The 18781-nt window shown below is 39.3% G+C and overlaps 1 protein-coding gene across 1 annotated transcript in view; it reads left to right on the forward strand.

The window, feature by feature from the left end:
• sorcs3a (sortilin related VPS10 domain containing receptor 3a) overlaps window positions 1–18781 on the forward strand; it is a 614798-nt gene that overhangs the window by 536979 nt on the left and 59038 nt on the right. The window contains exons 15-18 of the mRNA XM_061907863.1: window positions 2041–2158; window positions 2231–2364; window positions 7958–8071; window positions 10851–11022. Of these exons, the coding sequence (XP_061763847.1) occupies window positions 2041–2158; window positions 2231–2364; window positions 7958–8071; window positions 10851–11022 (538 nt within the window). The remainder of the gene's footprint in view (window positions 1–2040; window positions 2159–2230; window positions 2365–7957; window positions 8072–10850; window positions 11023–18781) is intronic.

Below are 18781 nucleotides of genomic sequence, written 5' to 3' on the forward strand. Positions count from 1 at the left end.
GAGCCAGAAAATCCTATAGTTAAAACAGGGGTGTCAAACGGCTTGATCAGTTTCTATCCGGTCCGCGGGATGAGTTTGCTAAGTATAAAAATGAGCCAACATTTTTGAATGAAGGAAACTGCTGTTCTAAATGTGTCCACTAGATGTCACAATAACATTTTTTTGGAACTTTGTAGATTATGCTACATGTTTTCAAAAAAATAAACCAAATTATGTTAGTGCATTAGTCGAGGAAAATGAGCAAACAACATAAATAACATCCTGTAATTAGATTTTGATGTTTTTTTTATCTTCATCGATTGAAAATTAACACCAATGAGTTGACTGATTATCACATAATATATGCAGAAAGTTTAATTAACGACAAATTAACCATAACATGTAAGTGTAAAAAAAAAACCCAACAACATTATGATTTGTACATTTTCAGAGCGTTTTTGTTCTATTTTTAAACAAAGAAATACAATCTGAAGTCATCTTTATTTTTAAGTTATCGCGCCGTGATTTTACCAGTCCCGCCCACTTGGGAGTAGATTTTTCTTCATGTGACCCCGATGCAAAATGAGTTTGACACCCCTGAGTTAAAATCATTCTTAGGGTTTGAACAAGTAGTAAGCTGAAACAACGTGTAAAACATAGTTTGTATTAACACCAAATCTACATATTCTACTTCTGACCAAAGATGCAGTTTTAATCATAATACATAATCTATTTAGGTTCTGAAAACTTTGGTCTAATTCCAAGTTGTCATATAATAGTGCGAGTTAATAAACCAAATTTGAATGTAACATTTTTTTCCATTTATTTTTTCTCGTATACAGTCGCGATCAAAAGTTTACATACACTTGTAAAGAACATAATGTCATGGCTGTATTGAGTTTCCAATAATTTTGACAAATCTTATTTTTTTGATTGAGGGATTGGAGCACTTGCTTGTTGGTCACAAAAAAAAATCATGAAATGTGGTTCTTTTATGAATGGGTCTACTAAAAATGTGACCTAAATATGCTGGGTCAAAAGTTTACATACAGCAATGTTAATATTTGGTTACATGTCCCTTGGCAAGTTTCAATGCAATAAGTCACTTTTAGTAGCTCGATTTTTGCTTCATCTGACATCACATGGACAAAGTTAATGAAAAATAATTATTAATTAACTACTGATCATGTGACCAAATCTGCTGGGTCAAATCATATGAACTAACATAAGACCTTCTGGAGGAAAGTTCTTTGGTTGGATGAAACAAAAATTTAGCTACAATACCCAGCAATATGTTTGGAAGGGAAAAGGTGAGGCCTTTAATCCCAGGAACACCACTCATACCGTCAAGCATGGTGGTGGTAGTATTATGCTTTGGGCCTGTTTTGCTGCCAATGGAACTGGTGCTTTACAGAGAGTGAATGGGACAATGAAAAATGAGGATTACCTCCAAATTCTATTGGACAACATAAAATAATCAGCCTGGAGGTTGGGTATGGGTGCAGTTGGGTGTTCCAGCAGGACAATGACCACAAACACATGTCAAAAGTGGTACATGTCAAAAGTGGTAAAGGGATGGCTAAATCAGGCTACAATTAAAGTTTTACAATGGCCTTCTCAGAGTCCTGACTAAAATTGGCGGACAATGTTGAAGAAACAAGTCCATGTTCAAAAAACTAACACATTTAGCTGAACTGCACCAATTTCGGCAAGGGGAGTGGTCACAAATTCAACCCGAAGCTTGTGGATGGCTACCAAAAACGCTTTATTGCAGTGAAACTTGCCAAGGGACATGTAACCAAATATTAACATTGCTGTATGTATACTTTTGACCTAGCAGATTTGCTCACATTTTCAGTAGACCCATGATAAATTCATAAAATTAATGTTTTTTTTGTGACCAACAAGTATGTCAATCACTCTGTCACAAAAAAATAAGATTTGTAGAAATGATTGGAAACTCAAGACAGCCATGACATTATGTTCTTTACAAGTGTATGTAAACTTTTGACCGGACTGTATTTAAAGCACACATAACATGTCACGTTTTTTCCCCTACAGCTTCTTCGGACATTTCAGCCACCGCTCCGAATGGCAGCTTATAAAGATAGACTACAAGTCCGTCTCCAGTCGGAAATGTACTGAGGAGGATTATCAAACATGGCATTTGCACAATCAGGTAAGCCAAAAAAATAAAAATGCCTCTCTGTTCATCACTAAAATGTTTTTTGTTTTTTTTCCCCCCCAATAGGGAGAGCCATGTGTTATGGGACAAAAGCAGATTTACATCAAACGCAGACCGGGGAACTACTGCATGCTGGGTAAAGATTACTCGGGTCTCCTTTCGGCGGAGTCTTGTATTTGCCGAGCCCATGATTTTGAATGGTAAGTTGAAACTTAAAACTCTTATGTTTAAAATATGTGTGTTTTCATTATTATTCACAAACAAATTACCAAACAGTATTTAATATGGCCAGCTGGTTCCAGGCCTGACCGTGGTAAACAAATTCCCTCGACAAATAATTATTAATTTTGTATCCAATATTTTCATTGTTAGAGCATAAACAATAATGTAAATATGTTATAGAAAACCCAAAATTCAGTGAAGTTGGCACGTTGTCTAAATCGTAAATAAAAACAGAATACAATGATTTGCAAATCCTTTTCAACCTATATTCAATTGAACAGACTGCAAAGACAAGATACGTAACGTTCGATCTGGTACACAGTTTTTTTTTTGCAAATATTAGCTCATTTGGAATTGGACGCCTGCAACAGGTTTCAAAAAAGCTGGCACAAGTGGCAAAAAAGACTGACAAAGTTGAGGAATGCTCATCAAACTCTTATTTGGAGCATTCCACAGATGAATAGGCTCATTGGGAACAGGTGGGTGCTATGATTGGGTATAAAAGCAGCTTCCATGAATTGCTCAGTCATTCACAATTACGAATGGGGCGAGGGTCACCACTTTGTGAACAAATGCGTGAGCAAATCATCCAACAGTTTAAGAAAACAGCATTTCTCAATTGCATGGAATTTGAGGATTTCACTTTCTACTGTCCGTAATATCATCAAATTGAATGAAAAAGACGTTGCTTAGATGGCAAACATATGTTACTCCAAAACCTGTATGTACCAATCAGCATTACTGGTGACTTCACAGATGGGTAAGTTACTCATGCCTTGGGCACTAATTCAACCCCATACCATCACAGATGCTGGCTTTTGAACTTTGCGCCTAAAACTGTCCAGATGGTTCTTTCCCTCTTTGGTCCGGAGAACACAACGTCCACAGTTTACAAAAACAATTTGAAATGTGGGCTCATAGGACCACAGAACACCTTTACACTTTGCATCAGTCCATCTTAGATGAGCTCGGGCCTAGCAAAGCCGGCGGCGTTTATGGGTGTTGTTGATAAATGGCTTTCTCTTTGCATAGTAGAGTTATATCTAGCACTTAAAGCTGTCGCGACAAACTGTAGTTACTGACAGTGGTTTTCTGAAGTGTTCTGAGCCAATGTGGTGATATCCTTTACAAGATGGTGAAGGGTTTGGCTGCATTACCGCCTGAGGGCGTCATTGCCCCTCATGTGCGGTGATTTCTCCAGATTCTCTGAATCTTTTGATGATATTACGTACCGTGGATGGTGAAATCCTTAAATTCCTGGAGAAATGTTGTTCTTAAACAATTTGCTCACGCATTCGTTCAAAAACCGCTGACCCTCGCCACATCCTTGTTTGTGAATGACTGAGCTTTTCATGCGAAGCTGCTTTTACACCCAATTAATGGCACCCACCTGTTCCCAATTAGCCCGTCCACTTGTGGGATGTTCCCAATAAGTGTTTCCTGAGCATTCCTCAGTCTTTGTTGCCACTTGTGCCAGCTTTTTTGAAACATGTTGCAAATTCCAAATGAGCAAATATATAAAAAAAAATATTTTTTTCCAGTTCGAATATTAAATATTTTGTCGTTGCAGTGTGTTTAATTGAATATAAGTTGAAAAGGGTTTGAAAATCATTATATTCTGTTTTTATTCACGGTTTACACAACGTGCCAACTTCACTGGTTTTCATATGGCTTAATGGATGCGTGCACTTATGAAAATATTGCAAATATTAGTGCAAATTTGTCATGATCAGTGGTCTAGACCATGTTTTGTTTAGTTATGTTCTGTTAGTTTTGGACTCCATTAGTTCCTGTTTTTGTGTCACCCTTGTTTGTTTTAGTTTCCATGACAATTCATTAGTTTCACCTGCCTCATGTGTTCGGATCACGGGCCTGCTTCAATCAGAGACTATTATTCAAGCCTGTTTGGCCTGTTAGTCGTACTGGCGACATTACTCTATATTTGCTCTGTTCATGCCGTAGACTCATGCTCTGACAATTACAAACCCCGTTTCCACATGAGTTGGGAAATTGTGTTAGATGTAAATATAAACAGAAATCAATGATTTGCAAATCATTTTCAACCCATAATCAGTTGAATATGCTACAAAGACAACATATTTGATGTTCAAACTGATAAACTTTTTTTTTTTTCAAATAATCTTTAACTTTAGAATTTGATGCCAGCAACACGTGACAAATAAGTTGGGAAAGGTGGCAATAAACACTGATAAAGTTGAGGCATGCTCATCAAACACTTATTTGGAACATCTCACATGTGGGAAGGCTAATTGGGAACAGGTGGGTGCCATGTATGGGTATAAAAACAGTTAATGATTGTTTGCAAAAAAAAAAAAAAGTTTATAAGTTTGAACATCAAATGTCTTGTCTTTGTAGCATATTCAACTGAATATGGGTAGAAAAGGATTTGCAAATCATTGAAATCTGTTTATTTTGTCATATAACACCATTTCCCAACTCGTATGGAAACGGGGTTTGTAAGTTTTGTTTATTCATGCCACAGTTTACCGTGTTTTCTTTCTCGTCTCTAGTTCTAAGTATTGGTTTTTTGTATCATGCGCTAAGTTGTGCCTTTGCCTTGTGCCCCCTTTTATTTGTATCCTCGAGTCTAGAATAATTAAGATATGTTCCTACCTTCACGCCTGGTCCGGAATAGTCCGTTTGCATCCCGGGAGAACAAACCCCGCAGCAAGCTGCAACCCCACCGTTTTGACAAAAATTGCCGAAAACAATTAAGAAACTGATTTGAATTGCTGTAACATGCATGGCTAATTAAGTGGAGATGGCTCTGCTTCTATTCAAGAAGCATCATCAGAAAAGAAAAAAATACTGATACATTTTTGACTCATTTCTGCCTAACTTTATTCAGTTAATACCATTGTTATCCTTTTTCCAACTTGCACTTCTGTACGGTTCTTTCTCCAGAAATGCGTAAGCCACCCACATTAGATCAATTCCGCATGCCATGCACACTCCCATTTAACATCTATTTACTTTTCTCAGTTTCTCCATTAATGTAATATGTTAGGGATTTTTTTTTGTTTAATTTTACACAGCCCGACTGTGGCGTCTGCCAGTTAACCTTTTATGTGTGTTATTATTCCAATTAAAGGGATTGGGAACTGTTGTCGTCTTGTTAATAGTTTCAATTTGTATGCAAATAACCGTCGGTTTGTGTTTTTGTTTTTGCTCGAACAAAGAGAAACATGAGCCATGACAATCTACATTATTTTGTGTGAATAATGTCGGTGAAGAGGCCAAAATGTGAGGACTCATTACTTTTTCCACAAACAAGCAAGCAGGAAGACATTCTGCAATAACTTCTGGCTGTCTGTTTGCTAAATGTTTTGATATGTGCTCAACAGTGAGACAGCTGGTAAATAAATAACGTATATGTGTATATTTTGGTATTCGTTCTGCAGAGTAAAGATACCATTTGTAATTAGCGTATTTTCCGGACTGTGAGGCGTACTTAATTTTTTTTCGTTTTTTCTCAAAACTTGACAGTGCACCTTATAACCTAATGTACGGCATAATTCAGTTTTTTATTACCAACCTCGAAGCAATTGAAATGATAAGTGTGTCCAGTAGTTGGCAGTCACACATAAAAGATACGTACAGACTGCAATCACGTCAACAACACCAACATTTTATATGTTCCATTGAAAATACAAAACATTACACACAGCGCTCAAAAATCTATCAAAATGTTTTAGTACGACTTTGGTAAGCTATGAAGCCGCACCGCTTGATGGATTGTACTGTGTATCAACATGGTGTGTGTATAAGGTAAGACATATTATCTGGCGTTTTATTTTGTAATATTATGCAAAAGTACCTTTTGGTACCTGCTGATCTGAGGTGCAGAAAAACAGGTATCACAGCATCTTTCGTTTTAAAAAAAAAATCGTAATATGTTTATAAACTTAGAAAATATGTCCCTGGACACATGAAGACTTGGAATATGACCAATGTATGATCTTGGTCCCGGATTGATACCCAAATGTGAGGTATCATCCAAAACTAATGTAAAGTATCAAACAACAGATGAATAATTGATTATTACATTTTAACAGAAGTGTAGATAGAACATGTTAAAACAGAAAATAAGCAGATATTAACAGTAAATGAATGAATAGATTAATAATTATTTGTTTTTACCACTTGTCCTAAATAATTTTAACAAAAATAATAGAATGATAACTGACACAATATGTTACTCTATATGTCAGCGGACTAAATTAGGAGCCTTTGTTTGTTTACTTACTACTAAAAGACAAGTTGTCTTGTATGTTTACTATTTTGTTTAAGGACTAAATTGCAATAAGATACATATGTTTAATTTACCCCGAGACTTTTTTTTTTTTAAATAAAGCCAATAATTTACTTTTTTTTGTGGTCCCCTTTATTTAAAAGAGTACCGAAAAGTACCAAAAAATATCTGAATAATATTGGTACCAGTACCAAAATATTGGTATCCGGCCACACTATTACAAGGTATAATTCACCACATATTTTACAAAAATGTATTTGAAGTGTGACCCTGGTCATCATGTCTGACCTAAACTATGTTAGGCAGTAAAGTAAGATTAAGGTATTTGCCAATTGTGTTCAGTGTTCTCCTTAAACAAGTGTTAATGGGCTGCCATCCGTAAGAAAACACCAGGGGGACAACGATCCTCACATGATATCGATCAGGTCCCCTCTGGGTGTTCTTTGCCGTCGAAGTGTATGTCTGGTCTTGACATCCTCGTCCAGACTGAAGGATGCCCCGGCTGTGTGGCTGAATCAAAAGAGACGTCGAAGACGCTTTTCTGAACCAAAAGTTGCTTTATTACAACCAAGCATCATTTAAAAGCTACGAACTATGGGAGACCGGGCTTTCTGCTCCGCTGCTCCCAGTCTGTAAAACGCTCTCCCTGACCACCTGAGGGCAACTCAGACTGTGGATGCTTTTAAAAAAGGCTTAAAAGCCCTTATTTTTAAAAAGCCTTTTTAGTGATATGCATACTAGTTCTAGCTATCAGGCTGTTCTAGTTTTTTTTATATTTCATTTATTTGTATTATCTTTTTATTATTATTATTATCGTTATATTTTTAATGTTTATTTTACATATTTTTTTATGTATTTATTTTGTAATACACTTTGGCACTTTAAGGTTGTTTGCTCAATCTAAAGTGTTTTTTTTTTTTTAATTAAAAAAATCTGTTATTATTATTATTCAAACAGGTCTGAAGTACCCGGAGGAATCTTAGTCAAAAATGGAGGATTCCTAACTCGAGAAGCCAAACCATACATTAAATACATTCCTTCTTTCTGTGTCTGGGTGTGCACTAAGTCCAAATGGAAAACAAACAGATGTATAGCACTCAATCAATCAATGTTTATTCATGTAGCCCGAAATTACAAGTGCCTCAAAGGTCTGTACGGGCCACAACTGCCATCCTCGGTTCAGATCCCACATAAGGGCAAGGAAGAACTCACAATCCAGTGGGATGTCAATGTGAATGACCATGAGAGACCTTGTTGAGCATAATATGAGTCAGTTAATTCACTTCATTGTCTCTCAGTGACTACGGGTATGAGCGCCGAAGCGATGGGAACTGCAGACCCACCTTTTGGTTCAATCCTTCTTCCTCCACCAAAAGCTGCCGCCATAGTCAAAACTATCTCAACAGCACAGGGTGAGTATTTAAGCTAACATGTTCACAAGTTGTTTGAGGCACTGCGGTAGTGTTGAGCATATTGACACTATTTTTCCCTGCAGATTCTTCATTCTTCTATTTATGTCATTAATTATGTTTTAGCATATGCCTTAGTGTATTACACACCTCAGACAGAATAAAGGAAGTTGATGGTATTTAGCGTCAGGTTCAAACACTGAACTATCTATTTAACAAGACAAGAAGCAAGGAATCAAACAGAGACAGGATTCAATTTAGCTCATGAGGAGAACGCGTCGACTTGCACCCTCGTACATTATCGTTTCACGCTCTGAGGAAAGGGTTCCACGCCTCCTCCTTTATTTGGACATTTCCTGATTATATAGCTGCAGCTGCTTCCAAGGGGAAGGATCTCATTATATAGCAGCTGTACTGGGTCATAAACATCCATCCATCCATCCATCCATCTTCTTCTGCTCATCAGAGGTTGGGTCGTGGGGGCAAGCCCAGTAGGGAAGCCCAGACTTACCCCAGCCACTTTGTCTAGCATTTCCTGGGGGATCCTGAGGCGTTCCCAGTCCAGCCGGGAGACATAGTCTTCCAAACATGTCCTGGGTCTTCCCTGTGGCCTCCTACCGTTCGGCATGCCCTAAACACCTCCATAGGGAGGCGTACGGGTGGCATCCTGACCAGATGCCAGAACCACCTCATCTAGCTCCTCTCGGTGTGGAGGAAGAGCGGCTTTTACTTTGACCTCCCTCCGAATGGCAGAGTGATCTTGTCTTTTCAGGCATAAACCAAAGCTCATGACCATAGGTGAGGATGGGAACGTACATCAACCGGTAAATTGAGAGCTTTGCCTTCCGGCTCAGCTCCTTCTTCACCCCAATAGATCGATACAGCGTCCACATTACTGATCGATCCGCCTGTCAATCTCACGATCCACTCTTCCCTCACCCGTGAAAAGGACTCCAAGGTACTTGAATTCGTCCACTTAAAGCAGGGTGTTAGACTTCTGTGGCATATTGTTGACGAATTCGGTCCTCCGTGGATGCGTCAGCAAGAACACAGCAAAAAGGTAAGAACTAAGGGATTTATTAAACAAAAGGATCTATGAAGAAAAACACTGGTACAAATAGAAAAGGCAAATAAAAGCGCTATCATGGAAAGCTTAGGTCAAACTAACCGAAACACAAACCCTTGGCACAAAGAGAAAAAAACAAAACAACTAGCATGAAAGCTAGGAATAAAAATAGAGCTTAGCGTGAGAGCTAGCGAGATAGAGAGTGAGAGACAAGTCACAAGCAGTTGTATGAGAACAAACTAAGATCCGACATTGAGTGAACAGAACAGGCTGGCTATAAAGGGTGGTGATTAGCAAAGACAGGTGTGCTGGAACCGAGAGTAACAGCTGAAACTAATGAGTGACCATGGAAACGAACAAAACAGGAACTAAGCACGTCAAACCGCAGAGTGATATAAAAATGGAACAAAAATAACAATATGGTGATGATCCGACCATCGGATCACAACACAGGGTCTCCTCCCCAACCCAAAGATGGCATTCCACCCTTTTCCAGGCAAGAACCATGGACTCGGATTTGGACGCGCTGAGATCCATGCCAGTCGTTTCACACTCGGCCGTGAAGATCCTGGCCAGATGAAGCCATCAGGACCACATCATCTTCAAAAAGCAGAGACCCCATCCCACAGCCACCAAACCGGATCCCCTAACGCCTTAACTGCGCCTAGAAATTATATCACCGATTCTGTTCATAACTTTTATGGACAGAATTTCTAGGGTCATAACAGTTCAAACAAAAAGGAGTTTGGTGTGGTGTCAGGTGTGCCCCCTCTCTGCTTGTAGATTTGGGTCCAGATAAGGTTTTTCCTGTGGCTGTCCAAGATAGGAGAAGCCAGCAACTCTACGGCGCATTCCATTGCACACAGTGGAGGTTTTCAAGCTGTCCGCCTTTTGCTTGATAAGATCAAAGACAGCTTAACCACAGCCACAGGGCAACCTAAACTCAAAGCAAACAAGTTGTGTGATAACTTATATACAATTATTCTGACACTTAGTGGTGGAGCTACTTATCATAGTTGCGCTCTGAAACTGTATTTTTATTCAAATCGTTCAGTTTTTCATTAAAGAAAATCAGCCCCCGCTATGCATTTAAGATCCTGGCCGGATCAAGCCATCAGGACCACATCATCTGCAGAAAGCAGAGACCTCATCCCGCAGCCACCAAACCGGACCCCCTCAACGCCTTGACTGCACTTATAAATTCTGTCACCGATTCTGTTCATAACTTTTATGGACAGAATTTCTAGGGTCATAAACAGTTCAAACAAAATGGTGCTTGGAGCGGTCTCAGGTTTGCCCCCTCTCTGCTTGTAGATTTTGGGTACTGATAAAGTGCTTCCTGTGCCTGTACAAGATCTGACAAACGGCGTATTCTATTGCGCACGGTGTGCGCCTTTTGCCTTATAAGAGCAAAGACAGCTTAACCACAGGCCGCAGGGCAACCTGAACTCAAAGCAAACAAGTTGTGTGGTAACTTACATACAATTATTCTGACACTTGGGGGTGGAGCTACTTATCACAGTTGCGCTCTGAAGTAGTATTTCTATTCAAATCGGTCAGTTTTTCATTTAAAAAAATCAGCTCCCGCTATCCACTTATTCTAACCACCTGGAGATTTATTAAAAGGACAGGCTAACTACCAGTCATCAACATACTGAAAGTTGAGCAGTTATATATAAAAAACAGCTTGAATTTTCAACCTTTCCTCTTCTTTAGGTATCGTAAAGTGGTGTTAAATAATTGCACCAAAGGAGTGAAGGAACTGTACACAGCCAGAAAGCAACAATGCCCAAAGAAATCCCCCAAGGGACTTTTGCTGACCACCAAAGATGATAGACTGGCTGCCAACCTGGGAACTAATGTCACCTTCCTGGTTCATCTGGATGAGGTGAGAACAAGAACAACAACAAATTGTGTTTCTTTTTACCCGTGGGCAGTAAAAAAACTAATAACAAACACTTGATCATCAGTTAAATAGATGCCATAGGTCAGAGGTGCCTCAATTACACTTGCCCCAAGGGGCAATATTGTGTTATAATTAATTGGTCAATCATCATGCTTTTTTGCTGTGTTTTATTTCTGGTATTTTGACAATTTGCCACAGGCCACAAAAATATATATATATACACACACACACACACATATATATATATATATATATATATATATATATATATATATATATATATATATATATATATATGTATATATGTATATATATATATATATATATATATATATATATACTGTATATATATATACATATATATATATATACTGTATATATACTGTATATATATATATATATATATATACATATATATACAGTATATATATATATACTGTATATATACTGTATATATATATATATATATATATATATATATATATATATATATACTGTATATATATATATATATTCATTTTCCATCCATTTTCTACCGCTTATTCCCTTTTGGGGTCGCGGGGGGCGCTGGCGCCTATCTCAGCTACAATCGGGCGGAAGGCGGGGTACACCCTGGACAAGTCGCCACCCCATCGCAGGGCCAACACAGATAGACGGACCACATTCACACACTAGGGCCAATTTAGTGTTGCCAATCAACCTATCCCCAGGTGCATGTCTTTGGAAGTGGGAGGAAGCCGGAGTACCCGGAGGGAACCCACGCATTCACGGGGAGGACATGTAAACTCCACACAGAAAGATCCCGAGCCTGGATTTGAACCCAGGACTGCAGGACCTTCGTATTGTGCGGCAGACGCACTAACCCCTCTGCCACCGTGAAGCCCATATATATATATATATGTATATATATATATATATATATATATATATATATATATATATATATATATATATATATATATATATATGTATATATATATATATATATATATATATATATATATATATATACTAAAGCTGACCAACACGCCGGATTGTAGTCAGCTGGAGGCGTGTCTTAATGAAATTAAACAATGGATGTCCGCTAACTTTTTGCAACTCAACGCCAAAAAAACGGAAATGCTGATTATCGGTCCTGCTAGACACCGAACTCTATTTAATAATACAACTCTAACATTTGACAACCAAACAATTAAACAAGGCGACACGGTAAAGAATCTGGGTATTATCTTCGACCCAACTCTCTCCTTTGAGGCACACATTAAAAGCGTTACTAAAACGGCCTTCTTTCATCTCCGTAATATCGCTAAAATTCGCTCCATTCTGTCCACTAAAGACGCTGAGATCATTATCCATGCGTTTGTTACGTCTCGCCTCGACTACTGTAACGTATTATTTTCGGGTCTCCCCATGTCTAGCATTAAAAGATTACAGTTGGTACAAAATGCGGCTGCTAGACTTTTGACAAGAACAAGAAAGTTTGATCACATTACGCCTGTACTGGCTCACCTGCACTGGCTTCCTGTGCACTTAAGATGTGACTTTAAGGTTTTACTACTTACGTATAAAATACTACACGGTCTAGCTCCATCCTATCTTGCCGATTGTATTGTACCATATGTCCCGGCAAGAAATCTGCGTTCAAAGGACTCCGGCTTGTTAGTGATTCCCAAAGCCCAAAAAAAGTCTGCGGGCTATAGAGCGTTTTCCGTTCGGGCTCCAGTACTCTGGAATGCCCTCCCGGTAACAGTTCGAGATGCCACCTCAGTAGAAGCATTTAAGTCTCACCTTAAAACTCATTTGTATACTCTAGCCTTTAAATAGACTCCCTTTTTAGACCAGTTGATCTGCCGTTTCTTTTCTTTTTCTTCTATGTCCCACTCTCCCTTGTGGAGGGGGTCCGGTCCGATCCGGTGGCCATGTACTGCTTGCCTGTGTATCGGCTGGGGACATCTCTGCGCTGCTGATCCGCCTCCGCTTGGGATGGTTTCCTGCTGGCTCCGCTGTGAACGGGACTCTCGCTGCTGTGCTGGATCCGCTTTGGACTGGACTCTCGCGACTGTGTTGGATCCATTGTGGATTGAACTTTCACAGTATCATGTTAGACCCGCTCGACATCCATTGCTTTCCTCCTCTCTAAGGTTCTCATAGTCATTATTGTCACCGACGTCCCACTGGGTGTGAGTTTTCCTTGCCCTTATGTGGGCCTACCGAGGATGTCGTGGTGGTTTGTGCAGCCCTTTGAGACACTAGTGATTTAGGGCTATATAAGTAAACATTGATTGATTGATTGATAAATGGGTTGTACTTGTATAGCGCTTTTCTACCTTCAAGGTACTCAAAGCGCTTTGACACTACTTCCACATTTACCCATTCACACACACATTCACAAACTGATGGAGGGAGCTGCCATGCAAGTCGCTAACCAGCACCCATCAGGGGCAAGGGTGAAGTGTCTTGCTCAAGACACAACAAACGTGACGAGGTTGGTACTAGGTGGGGATTGAACCAGGGATCCTTGGGTTGCGCACGGCCACTCCTCCACTGAACCACGCCGTCCCTATAAAAAAATAAATAAATAAACACATTTCGTGTCATTTTTTCCTGCTTTAAATTTTGAAACAAAAGTTGGACAACTATTTAATGAGACTTTTTTTTTAAAACGACAATAGGACTTCTACACGCAAAGGAAAGGCTTAAATAGTGCTTCCGGTTCAATTTGTCAACACACAGATAATAAAACGCTGTAGAGGTTGCCCTCTAGTGGGTTCTTCAGAGCACCGCAGACTGCCAGGAATTCAGAATAAACGCTGTTTTATTATCCTTAAATACTGCAAAGTCTTTTGCTACTCAGCAAGGTGTCTTTTCTGCGTCGGTGTCTCTCAGCAGCCCCTCCAACTCGCAACTACTCGTTTCCTCACGGCTGCTGTTAATAAAGGCGACAGGTGATTGGATAACAAGGCCCACCTGGGCCATCTACGCACCTCCTGCAGGCCACGCCCCCTTCCACAAACGCATTTTTGCATTTTGGATTGACATAATTTCGATTTTTTTTGTTTATTTGTAAAAATAAAAAGCGAGAAAGAAAAACAGCACAAACTCCAATTTTATGGCAAGATTTTAATGAAAATCAACCCTTTTTTGTTTGTTGTAAAATCTGCCATACATAATAAAAATCGCAATACGGCCTTTATTTTTTTTTTATTTGCGTTTCAGAATTGGAAACAGAATAAACGGAAAGTCCTGTCTTTAAATAGCAACTTATGATTGACTTAAAAAAGAACACATCTGTTTTTTTGTCCATTTTCAGTTTCTGGTGAAAGGCAGTATAATTTTGAAAATATGAAATTAAAATAAAATTAGGTTTTTTCAATCTGGTTAGTGTTTTTCGGCAGAAATAAAGAGGGCTTTGTTTTTCCAATTGTATTTGTTTTATTTTAAAATGAATGTCAAAAAAAAAAAAAAAAAGAAAAACATTTTTTGTTTTTCAATTCACATTCAAAAACATACACTGATCTTACTGGGCCTTTATTATATTATCAAAGTGCTATAAAGCTGATCTTATGTTTTCAAACCTCATTCGATGCCAGATAAAGCATCTTTGCTCGCAGGTTAGCTGTCTTAGCAGCTAACATTCATGTTACACCGGAGAAAAATAGTTATAGGTTATTTAAGTTCAGTTTGTTTTTGTTTCAAGTCTACATTAATTCACAAACACAACAGCTGATCTATGATGTGAAAATAGAACGGTGACTTGTGTAATTGACATGTATGGTAAATGGTAAATGGGTTGTACTTGTTTAGCGCTTTTCTACCCCTTTTTAAGGAGCCCAAAGCGCTTTGACAGTATTTCCACATTCACCCATTCACACACACATTCACACACTGATGGCGGGAGCTGCCATGCAAGAAGCTCACCAGGACCCATCAGGAGCAAAGGTGAAGTGTCTTGCTCAAGGACAGAACGGACGTGACTAGGATGGTAGAAGGTGGGGATTGAACCAGTAACCCTCAGATTGGTGTGAACATTTGGGGCTTCAATTGCCATTTTTTTGTTTTTGTTTTGTATTTCCCAGATAGCATCCTTAATGTATAGCATTGGCTGATAAAACTGATATATTTAGATGACAGAAAAACATCCCCCAGTTTTTTGGTAAGATTACTTTAAAACATTAATTAATTTGAATTACTTGTTACGGAATTAGGTTGGAAATACTAAATTGGCCCTAGTGTGTGAATGTGAGTGTGAATGTTGTCTGTCTATCTGTGTTGGCCCTGCGATGAGGTGGCGACTTGTCCAGGGTGTACACCGCATTCTGCCCGATTGTAGCTGAGATAGGCGCCAGCGTCCCCCGCAACCCAAAAGGGAATAAGCGGTAGAAAATGGATGGATGGAATTAAGTTGTATTGAATGTACATAATTACAAGTAATTATTACGTTACTTAAAAATATATACACTAGTGATTTAGGGCTATATAAGTAAACATTGATTGATTGATATATCCCGTATTTTCCAGACTGTAAGGGGCATTAAACATATATTTTTTTGTCCTCAAAACTCCACAGTGTGCCTTATAACCAGTTGCTGCTAATGTACGGAATAATTCTGCTTTTGCTTACCGACCTCGAAGCAATTTTATTTGGTACATGGTGTAATGATAAGTGTGACCAGTAGATGGCAGTCAAACATAAGAGATATGTGTAGACTGCCATATGAAGGCAATATGACTCAAGTAAACAACACCAACATTTTATATGTGCCATTGAAAATATAGAACATTACACACGGCGCTCAAAAATCCATCAAAATGTTTTAGTACGACTTTGGTAAGCTATGAAGGTGCACCCTTTGATGTGCTTCAACATACAAGTATTATTATGGTGTGTGTATAAGGTAAGACATATTATGTGGCATTTTGTTTCGCAGTATTATGTAAAAGCAACTTTTCTTACCTTCTGGTGCCTGCTGATCTGTATTTGGGATCTGCATAAATCCTGAAAAATTGCGCATGTCCGCCTTTGTAGTTGATAAGTTTCTTTTTTTTCTCTATCTTCTTGTTATGTGACATTCATCCTCCGCTGTTGCCATTTCTAATATAAAGTAGTGTAAAATTCTTACTTATATCTATCAGTAAACTCGCCGTGAAAGCACTAAAACATACCGGTGTAGTGAGTTACCATTATTCACCTAAGTAACTTTAGTTATTAGAGAATTCCGGTTTGACGTTTTTTCACGGGACACATTTCCGGTGTTGTTGTTACCGGATGAGGAGATGCTCCTCCGTTAATAATTGAAATAAGGTCTGGATGTCATTAAAACAGTTAGCTCCATCTTTTGACACTTCTTCCACTCCCGTCCTTGTACGCTACACCGCTACAACAAAGATGACGGGGAGAAGACGCAGCTGAAGGTGAGCCATGCAAATAGGACCGCCCACAGCACGGCGCATCCTGAAGCAACTGTCAGAAAACGTCTTGAGGATGATCTGTAAAACAATCTATGCAAAATGTTGACCAAAGAACCACCATTACATGCTATGTAGACCACAAGGAAGTGTTTTCCATTTAGAAAAAAAATTATAATAATATGACTCTTTTAAATGTGGCTTATAGTACGTTGCGCATTATGGTCCAAAAATACAGCATCTGTCATAGTTGCATAGATTTTTAGATGTTGTATGAAACCAGAGTGTGTGTGTACCCTTAAAGGGTGATGTGTGTAGTTAAGTGACATCAGCGCCCAGACAGAGCAACATTAGCTCAGCTGTGTTTGTTAGCTCAGACTGGCAGTGTGTGGGAAGTTTAAATCTTTTTCAATGGATAGTGTTAGCGCTAGTAAATAAAGACAAATAACGTGCTATGATAGCTGTAGTCTCCTTGTCCACAATTGGGGTATTTTAGAATTGGAAACTTGTCACTTTAATCATTGATTTTTTGTTCATTATTCCCTTGAAGTAGTAGTGTGTATTTGTGTGTGTACTTACATTAGTGTTGTGTGCTGTGTAATGTTGCCTCCTTCTATTTGATATCAAGTTCATTTTAGTGTGGTGGTAGATGTTGATTGTATTACTAAAAAATATATTTCCTGCATTGAACTAACTGGCTGTGCTTCTGCAGCTGTCTTGTTGACATACATCCATCCATCCATTTTCTACCGCTTGTCTCTGTTTTGGGGTTGCGGGGGGTGCTGGAGCGGGGTACAACCTGGACAAATCGCCGCCTAGGGCTGTTGACATACAACTACATCCAAAGTAGGGTGCCATGTCACGTCAAATGTCTCGCTAACGCCTTTGTAACACATGTAGAAGTAATTAATAAGATTACTCTTTCCTAGTATAAGTAACTGTTAATGTTGTTACCTGTATTAGTATCGCACCGCGATACTAATGAATCATATTCGGTACTATACCGCCTCTAAATAGTAACGGTCCAATAAAGCCAATAATGCATTTTTTTTGTGGTTCCCTTTATTTAGAAAAATATCGAAATACACTATATTGCCAAAAGTATTTGGCCACCCGCCTTGACTCACATATGAACTGCAAGTGCCATCCCATTCCTAACCCATAGGGTTCAATATGATGTCGGTCCACCTTTTACAGCTACTACAGCTTTAACTCTTCTGGGAGGGCTGTCCACAAGGTTGCGGAGTGTGTTTATAGGAATTTTCCACCATTCTTCCAAAAGAGCGTTGGGGAGGTCACACACTGATGTTGGTCGAGAAGGCCTGGCTCTCAGTCTCCGTTCTTATTCATCCCAAAGGTGTTCTATCTGGTTCAGGTCAGGACTGTGTGTAGGCCAGTCAAGTTCATCCACACCAGACTCTGTCATCCATGTCTTTATGAATCTTGCTTTGTGCAATGGTGCACAGTCATGTTGGAAGAGGAAGGGGCCCGCTCCAAACTTCCTACGAGGTTGGGAGCAAAATGTTTTGGTATCCTGGAGCATTCAAAGTTCCTTTTACTGGAACTAAGGGGCCAAGCCCAACTCCTGAAAAACAACCCCACACCATAATTCCTCCAGAACCAAATTTCACACTCGGCACACTGCACTCCGAAATGTACTGTTATCCAGGCCTCCTCCAAACCCAAACTTGTCCATGAGATTGCCAGTTGGAAAAGCGTGACTCATCACTCCAGCAAAGGAGTCTCCACTGCACTATAGTCCAGTGGTGACGTGCTTTACACCACTGCATCCGACGCTTTGCATTGAACTTGGTGATTCATGGTTTAGAAACAGCTGATCAGCCATGGAAACCAATTCCATGAAGCTCTCTGCGTACTGTACGTGGGCTACTTGGAAAGTCACATGAAGTTTGGAGCTCTGTAGCAACTGACTGTGTAGAAAGTCGGCAACCTCTTTGCATTATGCACTTCAGCACCCGCTGACCCCTCTCAGTCAGTTTACATGGCCTACCACTTGGTGGCTGAGTTGCTGTTGTTCCCAAACTCTTCCATTTTCCTTTAATAAAGCCGACAAATCTCAAGACTGGATTTGTCGCACAGGTGGCATCCTGTGACAGTTCCACGCTGGAAATCACTGAGCTCCTGAGAGCGGCCCATTCTTCCACAAATGTTTGTAGAAACAGTCTCCATGCCTAAGTGCTTGATTTTATACACCAGGCCAAGTGATAAGAATACCTGATTCTGATCATTTAGATGAGTGGCCAAAACATTTTGCCTCTTTCCTTGTGTCAGCAGTGCCATTTTAGATTTTCTGTTAACGAGTTTCACAAGGCCG

Source organism: Nerophis ophidion, linkage group LG01 (genome assembly GCF_033978795.1).
Source record: "Nerophis ophidion isolate RoL-2023_Sa linkage group LG01, RoL_Noph_v1.0, whole genome shotgun sequence".
Lineage (NCBI taxonomy): Eukaryota > Metazoa > Chordata > Actinopteri > Syngnathiformes > Syngnathidae > Nerophis > Nerophis ophidion.